Source organism: Aphelocoma coerulescens, chromosome 6, assembly GCF_041296385.1.
Source record: "Aphelocoma coerulescens isolate FSJ_1873_10779 chromosome 6, UR_Acoe_1.0, whole genome shotgun sequence".
Classification (NCBI taxonomy): domain Eukaryota; kingdom Metazoa; phylum Chordata; class Aves; order Passeriformes; family Corvidae; genus Aphelocoma; species Aphelocoma coerulescens.
In genome coordinates this window covers 21,961,118-21,974,050 of record NC_091020.1, presented here as the reverse complement: position 1 = coordinate 21,974,050, position 12,933 = coordinate 21,961,118, and the positions used below count along the sequence as shown (strand labels likewise).

The 12,933-nt window shown below is 44.8% G+C and overlaps 1 protein-coding gene across 4 annotated transcripts; it reads left to right on the top strand.

The window, feature by feature from the left end:
- Nucleotides 1-3,944: 3,944 nt before the first annotated feature.
- On the top strand, nt 3,945-10,738 carry LOC138112843 (homeobox protein vent1B-like). 4 transcript variants are annotated; one of them, XM_069020432.1, is made up of 5 exons: nt 7,040-7,192; nt 8,853-8,921; nt 9,382-9,669; nt 9,850-10,070; nt 10,204-10,738. In XM_069020432.1, exons 3-5 carry the CDS (start codon nt 9,450-9,452, stop codon nt 10,513-10,515), a joined length of 753 nt encoding a protein of 250 aa, XP_068876533.1. In that variant the 5' UTR covers nt 7,040-7,192; nt 8,853-8,921; nt 9,382-9,449; the 3' UTR covers nt 10,516-10,738. The 4 variants fall into 4 exon arrangements, with proteins under 4 accessions (XP_068876532.1, XP_068876533.1, XP_068876530.1 ...); XM_069020431.1 differs by lacking the exon at nt 7,040-7,192 and adding an exon at nt 3,945-3,988 and having other exon boundaries at nt 8,853-9,669; XM_069020429.1 differs by having other exon boundaries at nt 8,853-9,669.
- Nucleotides 10,739-12,933: the final 2,195 nt, after the last annotated feature.

Here is a 12,933-nt window from a genome sequence, read left to right as displayed (position 1 = left end):
ATGATGTATTTTGAAATGTCACAAATAGTGTCTCATTTTTTGTTTCTTCAGCCCAGGGGGTGTATTGAAGTACACTGTGCTCACATCCCTACCCACACCACCTTCTTATTCCTCTGATGACAGCCAGGATGTGATTTGCTCTGAGCCCAGCATGAGTACACTTTAGCTATAGCTTTGTGTATATAAGCTGGTGCTGGAACCATAGGGAATAATCTTACTATTGAAAATTTTACAGTGTTTAATAGAGAAACTGTTGAAAATCTGAATGTGGAAAGCAATCAAGATGAAAGTTACCATGAGACAACAGAATTCGTGATTCAAAGGAAAGAAAGAGATGAAAGAAGCAGAATAATAACACGGGACTTCAAAAAAGCAAACTTCAACAAACTCAAGGAATTGGTACATGAGGTCCTGGGGAAGGAATTGAAAGGCAAAGAAAAACTCAAGAGAGCTGAGAGTTTCTAAGAAGAAGTTTCTAAGGCTATATTTTAAGTATAACAACAGTCTATCCACATGCAAAGGAAAGAAAACTCGGAGAGCACTGTGGCTGCATTAGGGGCTCATCAGTTACCTGAAAAAAATCAAAAAAGAATACTGGGAAAAAAAGTAGAAATAAGACAGCTGCATTATCAAGAACAAATATAAAAGAACAGCACAGCAGCTTAGGAACAAAACTGGACAGACAAAAAGTTTTTGTTAGCAACGGAAAAGCAAAACAATAAAAATAGTTTTTATAATATTTTTCTATTATACAGCAAGAGCTCTCTGCTTACCAGAAGAGGTAAGTGCAGATGGTGCAAAAGCCTGGAGTGCTTGCTGTTCCACTGTCTCTGCTCTAAACAATGTATGTCGTGATCAAAGTTAACCAGGAATGCAGGTCAGAGGCTATCAAGCTAATTAGATGTATCATAACATTAACTTCTGGTTACATCTGTACTATAATAATAATGAGGAAAATTGAAATGATCTTGGAATTACTGTATTTTTGATTGAGGAAGAATGAGTGAGTTCTCAGAGAACCAGAAAATAATACTACTTTTAAAAAGTGGGCAAGAGCACAGGAATGAGTGGAAAGGTGAGGCAAGGAGAATGACAGAGAATCAGCCAAACTTTGACACTAGAAAAGTTACTGAAAAAGCTGACTAAAAATCTGTAAGTGTAGACACTACTTTAAAAGGCTGACATGCTTTTGTCCTGTAAGTAAGTTTTAAATAACCTAATGGTCAAGGTAACTGTCCCAAGAGATGAAAACAGCATGTTGCACGTTGAAGTCAAATGCCTTTGGCAACAGATCCTCGTGGCCTGATTATATATTCAGTTGCTCAGACTCAGATGATGGGCCTCTAAGGTGAATACACAACTGGTTAATAAATAATTTCAAAGGGTAATTACCATGCTTGTTACATTGTGAAAGTGAATGGTGTGGAGTTAGGACTACCCAGATGTTATGAGTGAAAAGCAGGTGCAGATCCCTCAGGGACAAGGCACAAAGTAAATGAAAGCTTTGGCTTTATCAAAAGTGTAATATTCCTACAGTGGGAGTCCTGGACCACCAATCAAATGAGGACCCAGTGCAGTGGAGCCTTGCTCAGGAGTGAAGCTTCAGGGAAAGTGCTGTGGGGGTGAATAATGAAAGCTGTGCTAATTAACATTTCATAAGTATGCAGTGTCCTGTTTTGCTCATTAGCTGCCCCATGTAATGCAGGTGCTGCTGTCTGAATTCCAAGATCTGCAGATGGCCTTCACCTTGGCACCCGTGCAGATGGGGGGAAGCAAACTATTCTGGCTTACAGCACTGAGGTAAAACACACTCAGTTCTCAACACACTCGGGTGGGAAGAAGGGAACTATCACAGTTACAGTAACAACAAGATAAGCCCTGCCGGGGACTCTGCGTACTCCGATGAGGGAGGCAAACTATCCAGGGTTCCCACAAGGCAGTGTTCTCACAGCCTACAGTGTATGGAATGTGTAGGAATGTCTGTGAATTTTACTGTTGAAATCCAAGGTGGGGTAGAACGCACACCTACACAACATATAAGCTTAGAATGCACAATAATCATGATAACAGTTCAAATTTCAGCTTCAAGCCTTATGCTTTTGAAGGATAAATATTAAATGAAAAATAACTGCAGAGCTTTAGTAAACGTCTCTGGGGACTGTAACAGGTCACAAGCTGAATATGAGTCCATGTGTACAGTTTGCAAAAAGAAAAAGGTGCGGGGAGAAGATCTGAGGTGTACTACACAAGAGCTACACATGACAGAAGGTAATTATTTTGCTCTGTTTGGCAATAGAGAAGTATCAGCAGGAATACTTTACCACTTAGGCACTGCAGCTAGGATACATACAGCCAAAACGAAGGAGAGTAGAGGACCACAATAAGTATATGTTTAGAAACATAAACTGAGAAAGACTGAAAGAATTGGATTTTCATAGAAAATATTGGATTGAGCAAACCTGTGAATGTGAAATGTTGCTGTAAAAAGTTGTAGTAGCTGCAGAGCAAGGGTTTTTTTCATGTTCTGTGAAGTTTAGACACCTGATTTTTAAACAAGGCTGATTTTTTTTTCAGTTTTTACATTGGAAAGTTTCATGTGAAGTACTGGAAGAGATTACTCATCTGTAACACAACTGTAGGATCCACTTTCCTGTGAATTTTTAAGAAAAAATGAGATAAAACTCTATCATAAGTGCACAGGCCCCCATGTTCCTTTGAAGGGAGAGGGACTCAGTAGGGACCTTCAGTAAACTAAATTGGATACTGATTCAAATACTTACCTGCAATCAAGGAATGATACTGGTTTGATTATTAATTTTATTCCAGTCGCTTCAGTTCTCAGGGGGCTATTTGCCTTCTTCCACTGATACATACCAAAAATGTAGGTAATGCGGGGGGATGAGTTGCTAGAACTGATGTCAAAGTATTGTAGAGGGATGCTGAATTTCCTTTCTATGCATATGCTAATGCAGTGGAAAAGTGACTTGATGCTAAAAGCAGCAGCAGAGGGATTAGAGCCCGAGCCTGCCATGCATGTCCATGTGCTGGGTGAGTTGTCTTAGCTGCCAGGAGCTGAGTGACCATCCCGGGAGTACATGTGGCACTCAGGGACATGGTTTAGTGGTGGACTTGGGTTAAGGGCTGGACTCGATGGTCTTACAGGTTTTCTCCAACCTGAATGATTCCCTGATTCTATCACTGCCTCAGCTGAACTCCTACTACTTCTCCTCCTTTGTGTAGCAGCTTTCTGGATGTGAAGTCTCAACATAACCAGGAGATGGCACAAGAGGCCCTCTGCAGCGTTTTAGATGTTGGCGCCGTACCGGGAGCAAAGGGAGCGTGGAAAACGATCGGCCGTCCAGATGTGTGCCCAAAACCTGCCCATTAGAGACAGGCAAACACAAAATGGCAGGAGTTTTAATATTCCGTTTGTAAAACGAAGATGTATTTGCATTCAGCGTTCAGCTGCTCCCTTTATCTTTTAGAGAGCACTCACACACATCGTCATGGTCTTAAATCCTATTTACCCTTCTATCCGTGTGTAATACACTCGTTCCTGTAAAACCTGGCAAAAGAATGACACTGCACTGTTCGGAGGAAACGTAGACATCGTATTGCAGGTTACAGGGGCAGTGTTAAGCATCTTAACCTAACTACATTCCTGTCCTCACCCACGAAGCCCAGCTTTTCCCTTAACAGTAAACTAAGGGAATGCCGGGACATGTCTGTGCTCCCTGTTTGGTACCAGTGAAGGCAGACGTGCAGTGTTATTTATGCTCTGTTGCTACAGTTATATATCCTGCCAACGTTATTCTCCAGACAATAGTAACATTTGCAGGATACTTGATGGAAGTGACTGGAATAAAGAAAATAAGAAGAAGCAGTGTATAGTGAGGAATACAGATGAATGGGAGAAATAACTAGAAATGTGAAATGAAGAAGAGCTTTGAAGTCAGAAAAAAAAAAAAAAGAAGAAGAAGAAAAGAAGGTAAAGATTGTTTCCATTTAATTTGAACAGACTGGTTTTGGAGGAATACAAAGACCTGATTTATTTTAGGTGTAAGTTAGGGGAAGGAAGAGTCAGTAAAACATTTTTACTGCTGAGATCAATGCATTTCAAAGCAGCATTGTATGGCATGCACCAGGATGGGCACAGAGCATGATAGATGTCCCAGGGCTGCCAGCTGTGACAGCTCATTCTCCTGCTGACTGACTCATCATATACAAATGCTAACTCTAAAATCGAGGGGGAAAATTATTCATTCTTTAATAGCTGAAAGTGAAAAGTTACTTTCAAGAATAATAAATGCTTTGGTCAGTATAATTTCTTTCATTGCTTTCTAAATTTCTTTAGAAAGTATTTGTGGGAAATATGAATGTAACAGAAAATTTCTGATTTAATGCATTCTTACTTTTATATGTTGCTAAATGTAACTTTAGAAGTAATCATCATGATAAAATATCTTTCAGCAAACACTAACAAAGAAAAAGGCCTTGATATAAAATGCAAAGGTAGCCTCTCTGTTAGGTTTTGGAAAAATTGCAAAGTATCTAAGTGTGTCTAATTGTTTTTAAAGTCTATTTTCTAGTCTAAACAGAATTAAACCAACTACAGACTTCGGAGCAGTTTCATTTGAGCAGCATCCGTAGAGATCTCCCTCTGGCAGTATGATAGCAATGAGTGCTGAAGAAGGATTTACATTCCTGAAACTTGGATGGTTTGCCAACTACAGTAGTTTGTCTAATAATAAATAAATAAACAAGAGACTCTGTACCTTGCTTCTGTAACAACAGCAGTACATGTTTTACATGTCCTGCTTCATACTGAATTTGACTTTTTTTTAATAAGCTTAAATTTGGGTAAGGAGCCATTCAAACAAGTAAATGTGTTTCTTTCTTAATATTTGCAGCATGTCTGTGAAGAATATATATTTTTTAAAATATTTCACTGATTCTGTTTAGCTGCTGGTAGCAGCCTTGTGTTAAGGAGCCATGGGAGCTCTTGGCATTTTGAGTACTGTGTTGATTTAGATCAATTCCAAACATGATGAGATATTTAATTTTCATCTATGCATTGTCACTATGTTTATACCAGGCCCTCCTGGTATTTCTGCACATATGGTCTTTAAATGCCTCATGGAAAAGTAGCTCTTATTCAGTCAAAGATGAAAGATCATAATTGATAATTAAGAGATTGGTTGAAGGCCATTTGTAATGTTTTAAGTCCTAAATAGTGATTACTCAGACACAGAATGTTTGGATAAACACACCAGGGCAAAGACCATGTAAATTGCATAGCAGATGCCAGCAGCCCTTGCTTCCCTGGACAGACCTTCATGGGAAATCTGCATGGCCACAGGTGAACACATATCCCCTGCGTGACATAAACTGCCTGGTTTTTACTCTTTGAGTTGCATCACCACCTACCTACTCCTAAAAACCACAGATTCCCTCTGTTCTAGTGTCACAAGACCCTCCAGTGCTACGGGAAAAGGTCACTGCTGGTACAAAATGACAGTCCCGTCCTTTGGTCTTGTGTACCCACTGCAGCAAGGCCAAGTGGTGGCAAATCTCTCTGGTACCTGTGGGGAACCCAAGGTAGTTGGCAACCCTCAGCTGCTGTCTCTTCAGTTCCTCCATAGCTCCAATAGGGAGGGGATATCTCAGCACAATCCTGCACCTCTGCAGGGCTCTGAGCTGGCTTACTAGGGCAGAGCTGAGCTTTGGGCTGGAAGATGTGGAGCCACAACTAATTCTCAAAGGCTGAGATGTTATCCCAAAATATTTCTAGTATCAACTGGCTAGCAGGCAGCCAAGTAGGACTAGATAGTTCTGCAGAACCTCCTCAACTTGAGACCAGTTTTGTTTGTGTAGATTTCTGCAAAGCTGAAGGGGAAGGTGCTGCCTCCCCAGAGAGGGCAGATGTGTATTCTGCAAACATCTGCATAGAGTATTGCCATTATCTATGGTAAATGTATCTCCAGACTCCTGCTAGTGGTAATCATGTTGGTATGTCTGAGCTCTTTGTCTCTGTCCCCCTGCAGCAGCAGAGTAAAAGCTGCTATCTATCCCTGCTCTACTCTGACAAATTTCACTAGCATGAGCAGGTTTTTATCCTGTTGGTAATATCACTTGATTTTAAACGTGGTATTTCTGAATCACAGTTTAGCAGGCGATTTTCAAACAAGCATTTAATGAATAATAGATAGAAACAGAAAGAAGGCAGCTTAAGAATTTTAGATAAAATTAAACTAGCAGCTGTTAAGTATTGTAGCATTACATTCAGAAGTCATCTGCTACCTATCCAGGAGACTTATAAATTTTATGTGTAATGGAAATGAGATTTGGTTTAACCTTGTCAGACCATGATCAATTTGTGTCTCTGGGAGCTCAGCATTTGATGCCATCTTTCTGCAGTGCCATTTGCTTCAATACAATGCAATTAATAAACCAGCAGTGTATAGAGATGTAATTTGCAGCTCAGATGGTAAAAAGTCTTCAAATCAGTAAAGGCGGATGTATCAGTAGATGATAAAACTCGAGATTTTCTATTTTTAGAGCTCCATCATAGGTCATGTGTTCTTTTTGTCCTATCCAACAGCTTGCCAAGTGTCTTTATTTGTTGACATAAAGCTGGAAAACGTCATGTCATAGACATAGACTCTTTTATATTTTAAAAAAATTGTATAGAGGTATATAAGTATGTATGTTATATATAAGGATATAAGTAGGATATAAGTATATTACTTATGCATAATATTCTGTAAGGACTAAGATTGGAAATAATTCTGGGCACATGGGACAAATTTATCTCACTGGGATGGGATTTTGCCCCATCTATGGTGCAGAATGCTGTTACAGTGATCAGAAATTTTTAAATTGAGAAGGAAGCTTGCAGAAAAGTTACACTTTCTTTTTCTGACATTCATGAGAATTAGTCCTTGAGAATGGCATTTTGCCTGACTGCAGGGGAGGCTTGGCAGGATTCTGCAAGCAGGCAGTGGCACTGATATTCCCAGTTCTGACTGGAGAGGTTGCTGCCAGGCCACATGTTAAATGCAGCTGACTCAAGGGACTTGTCCTTTAGTAATTCAGTGAATAGAGAAGATTCTGTCTCCTCTCCATCTCCTGCCTGCTTGGTCTGCTCTGTGAAATACGTTGCCAACAGGATGTCTGATGCCCAGAAGTTCTGGTATTTTAAAATATATCCTTAGGTTTGTGGTGGGGGAAGTTTTCACATTTACCTAAAGAAAAGAATAGTTAAAAACCTGAAGTATTCAATGTAGGGTGGGGGAAGGGGGTGGGTGGGTGTGTGTGTGTTATAAAACAGGAAATTTAAAAGCAATCTTGCACAGTTTGGTCTAGTAAACTTTCTGAACTTTCCATTGTTAATCAGAACATGCTTGAGAAGGATAAATGGGTGAGAATTCAAGTAATTAGATATCAAACAATTTCATGTGGTAAAAAGGCCCCACATATATATGTAGGGGTGTGTGTGGGTGTGTGTTTGTCCGTGCTAGAGCTGTTTGTGGACTTCTTTAGGTAGATGACATGTATGGGAGGCATTAATGCTTGAATGTTTATTTACACATTTTTACACCTTTTTCCTCCAGGAAGCTTGTTTAGTGGGCTCAGGCTGCAATGTCAATCCCTACCTACACAGGCCAGAAACAAAGGGCTCCAGGAGGGCTCTGGTCATGTATAGTTGTGGTTCTAAATTGGTTATTAGACACCTTTAAATAAAGGTGACAATCGTGTTTGTACTCTTGTTTGGTTAGAGACAAACTCTTGAACAGTGTCATCACTGGTAGAGCAGAGAAGGACTCAGACTATGCCATGAGAATGAGCAATCAAGGAGAGACAGAGCCTAAAAGGGGTTCTCAAGTCAAACTTGAATATGGTTCACTGAAACAATTTTCTGGTGAACAAAAAACTGTAGGATTTCCTGATGAATGGGTGTAGCAACTGTATTGGGCATGGACAAGAGGTTGAAATGTTTGGTTTAGGAAAAGATTGACAAAGAGAATTATAATAAAACCTTTTACTGGATTAATATAAAGAAAAAATATATATCTTGAGAAGATTAAAATTGAATACGTTGGAAGATTTAGACATTAAGTAGGAGGGTTTCAGTCTTCAAACTCTGCCCCACTGACAGTATAAGAAATAGATAGAACCATGGTTACAGTAACTGTTATCACAGAGAAAGCGAATGCTGAGAAACGTAGCCAGAGTGGCAGAGTAACAGGTTGGCCAAGTCACAGGGTAGACGGCAGAGCACTGGGGTTTGTGTGCAGGTGGTGGGTGAGCATAAAGCAGCAGGAACAAGGACAGATAAATAAGACATGCAGTCATGATTTCTGGAGGCAGACTGATACCAAGCAGGGGTGTGATAGGAGTTATCAGTTCTGTGGAAGTCCCACTCTGTTCTCGCACAGGAGGGGAAGGTTAAAAGGGGAGGGAATTCATGGTTACCCTGCAGTGGAAAACTGCCCACAAAGCACCAAGAGCCTTTTGTCAGTATGCTACAGAGGCTTTACTACATCAGCCAAGTGTTCCTGTTGCACAGAAAACCCAAAGATGAACAGGAACGTTTTTGAAAGACACACATAAGGTAGTAAGAGGAAAGAGAGGGATAGTAAAATAGCAGAGAAATTTGGATGACCTGCATAGCTGCAGGTGACATGAATTCTGTAACCTCAGCAGAACTCTCAGCAGAATGTTAAGTCTAAGGCAATAATTGTGATTTTCTGATTCTTTAGTCCAGAAACCATACTTTTATAGAAACCTCTAGAAGCCTATTGAGTCTTGGAATCCAATGACCTTGACATTTACCTTTTTGTGTTTCACAGCCTTCTTCTCCAAACGCCTCAGCCTGTGCCTGGTGCTTATAACCTGATGCTGCAGTCCTGGAGAACCCAGTGAGTGAGTTTCTCTGCTTGCCTGCCTGAGGCTGTCTCGGGACCTAAGTGCTCAGCCCAGAGAGGAGCAGCTTGAGAAAAAAGCTTTGAACAGTGGACCTGGTGCTTGAAAACGAGTGGAAAAGCGAACTCCAGGGGAAGGGAGATCGGAAGCAGCAGCGTCCCCTCTCCCTCCAGCGGCCGGGCATGCTACGCTCCCCCGGGGGTACATTCCCCAGCGCCGTTTGAGGCTGCTCAACTCCATAAATGCCATTTGCATGGGGATAGGATGTAACAAGAGCTGTAAATCACTGACGGCGGAGCGAACTCCTCAGGGGCAGACACGGCGGAGCCAAGCCTCCGCGAGCTAGGGCAATGTGTGAACGATATCTTTTGTTGGGGGGGAGGACTGATAGCAATTAGATGATACTTATCTGACCCTTTGATGTGTACTTACACAAACAACGTTTTCCTCCGGGAGTTGCGGTATAAAGGAGAGGCCCGTGCTCCCCGACACCCTCCTTCCCGGCATCTCCGAAGCGAGGCAGGATGACTAAGGCCCCTTTCTCCGTGGAGTGGTTGTCCCAGAGCAGCCAAGCTCTCAAGAGCCCCACGGAGGGCTCTCCACACCGAGCATCGTCCGCAGGCTACCGGCTCGGCTCCGGCCCCAGCCTCGGCCAGAGCGAGCGGGGCCAGGAGCAGCCCGCGGGCCCGCGGGACGGGAGAGGCGGCAGGAGCAGGGAGCGCGTGGCGGCCACTCCCGCCGCAGGTACCCGCGGCCCCGGGACATCCTGGGGCTCCCGGGAGGGGGGCGGGGGGCCTGGGACACCCCCGGGGCCAGGGAAGGCACCACCGCGCGGGGGGGGCTGCTCGGGGGCGGAGGAGGCCGGCGGTTCCCCACGCGGTGCCCGGGCTTGGCTGACCCTTTCCTCCTTGTCCCTGTCCCCAGGAGCAGGCGGGAGGCCGTCGGGAGCGGGGCAGCCCGTGCCGGAGGAGGGTCTCGAGTGCCCGGGCCCCGAGGAGCCCTGCGGGCGCGGCGGGCGGCGGCTGCGCACGGCGTTCAGCGCGGAGCAGATCAGCACCCTGGAGAGCTCCTTCCAGCGGCAGCAGTACCTGGGCGCCGCCGAGCGCCGGCAGCTGGCGGGCCGGATGCGCCTCTCCGAGGTGCAGGTGAGCTCTGGGGCGCTCCGGCTGCCGCGCGGGCTCGGGGAATGGCGGCAGCGCAGCTCCAAGGAACGAGATACACAAACCTGGGTGGTGTTGTAACCTCGTCTTTTCTCCTTCCCCTGTACCCTTCCCCCAGATCAAGACCTGGTTTCAGAACCGCCGGATGAAGCTCAAGCGGCAGCTGCAGGAGTTGAGGACGGAGCCGTTCTGCAGCCCCGCTCTCCCTTACGCACCTCAGAGCGCTGTGGTGCCCTTGCCGGTCACATACGTGGCCCGGCCGCCGCCTCTGCCCCGGCAAGGGGCTGCCTCCGAGGGCTTCCCTTTGGCGGCCCTGCCGGCACCCGCTCTGGACCTCAGCAGCGCCTGCAGAGCACAGCCAGTTGGCTTTTGGGCAGCACCGTGCTTTGTAGGGTACAGGGACCCCAGAGCTTTCTTGCTGGGTGTCTGACCCTCTGATATGGACTCTGACAAGAGGATTTGCACTACTGATAGATATCTGGGCTGCCCTTGTCTGTAACTGCCTGGTGGAGTTATGATGCAGCACCGAGCTAAACATGTTGTACAAAGACATGTTGGACAATCTGAATCATGGACTTCAGGCCCTTGCATTTATAGGCAACTGTAAAATATAAACGGGGTGGGACAAACAATAATATAAATGGAATCTTTTAATAAACCTATTTTTTCCAGCTTTCATGTGAATTCCTTTCTCAAGGATTGTAGACGTATTCATCCTGTCCCAAAAGAAAGCTCCTCTTCATTAAAAGAGGCATAGACTCCTTATCTAGATTTGTTCTGCCCCCCTGCTATTTACTCTGAGGCTGAGTACAGAAAAGCATGAATTTCCCTCTGTCTTCTAAAGCAGGTATCCAACCCCTTCAGCTACTTACTAGATGAGATTTTCTGTCATGGAACTGTGCTTCTAGCCAAATATGTGGATACACCTGTTACTTGATACTGGGCTTGGTATAGTAGCAGAACAGATGCTTTTAAGATTTAAAAAATTTCTTTCTGAATAAGTATGATATTATATCTTCACGTTTTTATGTACAGCCTCAGTAGATTAGTAAGAACCTCTTACCTAAAAAGATCATGGAAAGGATCTTGAAATGTCCTACCTACGAAACAGTATCTAGTCATTTCACGTGCAGTTATCAGGGTGATGATCAAAAGAATTTTGACATTCCGAAGCTGGTTTTCCATAAGTGGCAGTAAAATTCTTTACCACTGTGCTATGCACTTTAAATTTTTAATAAGGATTTAGTAAACTGATGATCAAAATGACCTGATTTCAGGCCAGAAAAAGGGCTCTGAGAAATGATCTTTGACTGATGTAAGTTGACATAAATCTTTCCAAGTCAATTGCCAGCTAACATGAAAAGAGCAATAAAAATTTCCATCCCTTTAGAGGTGATCTGGGGGGTTATTAGAAGGTTTCCGGCGCACTGGTAATTTGGGCTCCTGTAATGAATGCTCTGAGGGTTCTCTGTCAGTATCCTTGAATATCTTTTGTATACAGGGGCCAATTGCCGCTTGAGTACCCTTGTCTGGTAAAAAGAAACATTATGTGTCGCTGTGGGCAGTGGGCTGTGCAGTCACCTCTGGAAGTCTCCTTGACTATTTTGTAATCTATGCTGTATTTTTTGTAGCCTTTTGAGATATTAGTATTTGATTGCAATTGCACAAATTTGGTGTCTCTAATGCAAGAATTTCAGCTAAATTTAAAAGGGCTCAGGTGCTATCAATCTTGCTGAGATCTCAGGAACATGATGCAGTTTTGGATTAAGGAAATTTGATGATAAGTAAGTAAAATTCCCATTGGATGGAGGCGTATTTCTCAAAGTCAGGTATCAGTAAATGGTAATACTGATTTGAAGAAATCTCTCTGACTCTTTCAAACGTCATTAGGGAACTGGGGTGTCTCCAGAAAGCGCTGCAATGGTGAATATTTTCCTCTGCTCTAAAGCAGTGATGCTTAAAATAACAAAACAGTCAAGGCCAATAAATACACCATGTACCGGGGGCGGGGGGAGGTATTAAGCATTAGAATCGCTGTGGCTATTCCGCTTGGAAGGGAGTTATGGTTGAAGGTTTAGGTGTTCCCTTTATGGCCTTGTATGGCCGCAGAGGAGAAGCCCACCGCTCCTCCAAATGCTCTGCTCAGCCCGTACAAAAGGAGCAATGGTAATAACCCTTCCTGCTCTCAGAAGCCAGAGCGGCGGTGTGAGGAGCTGGGGGTGAAGGGACGGAGCAGCCTCTGAGGGCACCGGCAGTACCCGCAGCGTTCCGGGAGCGCCCCACCCCCGGACCAAATGCGGGAGGGTGAAAGGGAAGTGGGCACGGGCAGCACGGCAGCTGGGCCCGGGAAAGTTGAGAGACAGATGAAAAGGCTCAGGAGGAGAGAGGGAGAACAAAGTGCTCCCGCCTGCGGAGGGGAACTGTTTCCTGGCAGGGGAACTGCGGGGACGGGGTTTGTGCAGGGGAGGAAGATGTCTTCCCCCCACCCCAACGGTAAAAAGGGAGAGGCAGGAGCACACCTTATCGGGTCCCCATGTCCCCGCTGAGAAGTGATCTGGGGCGCCTCTGGCTGAGCCCTCATCCCCTGGGTCTGCCCTCCCGGGCTCGTAACGCGGGGCCGCAGCCGCTGGGCCGGGCTGGGCTGTCCCGTCCGACGGGCGAGCGGCCCCAGGCTCCCCTGCCCGCACTCGGGCTCGGCTCCACGGCGTCCGGCGGGACAGCAGTGTCCCCTTCGTGCTGAGGTTTAGATCGAGGCGGAGACAACCGGTGCTGTCAGGGGCAACACGCAGTGCTGCATCCTTGCCCTGATTTAGGCCCGCGGGGTTTGTGGGGACCATGCTGGGACAAG

Bases quoted from the DNA above. Each gene is read 5' to 3' on its own strand.
- LOC138112843 (XM_069020431.1), top strand. From the start codon at position 9,450: ATGACTAAGGCCCCTTTCTCCGTGGAGTGGTTGTCCCAGAGCAGCCAA. The intron at 9,670-9,849 runs GTACCCGCGGCC...CCCTGTCCCCAG, and splicing joins GGCGGCCACTCCCGCCGCAG to GAGCAGGCGGGAGGCCGTCG. The intron at 10,071-10,203 runs GTGAGCTCTGGG...CCCTTCCCCCAG, and splicing joins TGCGCCTCTCCGAGGTGCAG to ATCAAGACCTGGTTTCAGAA.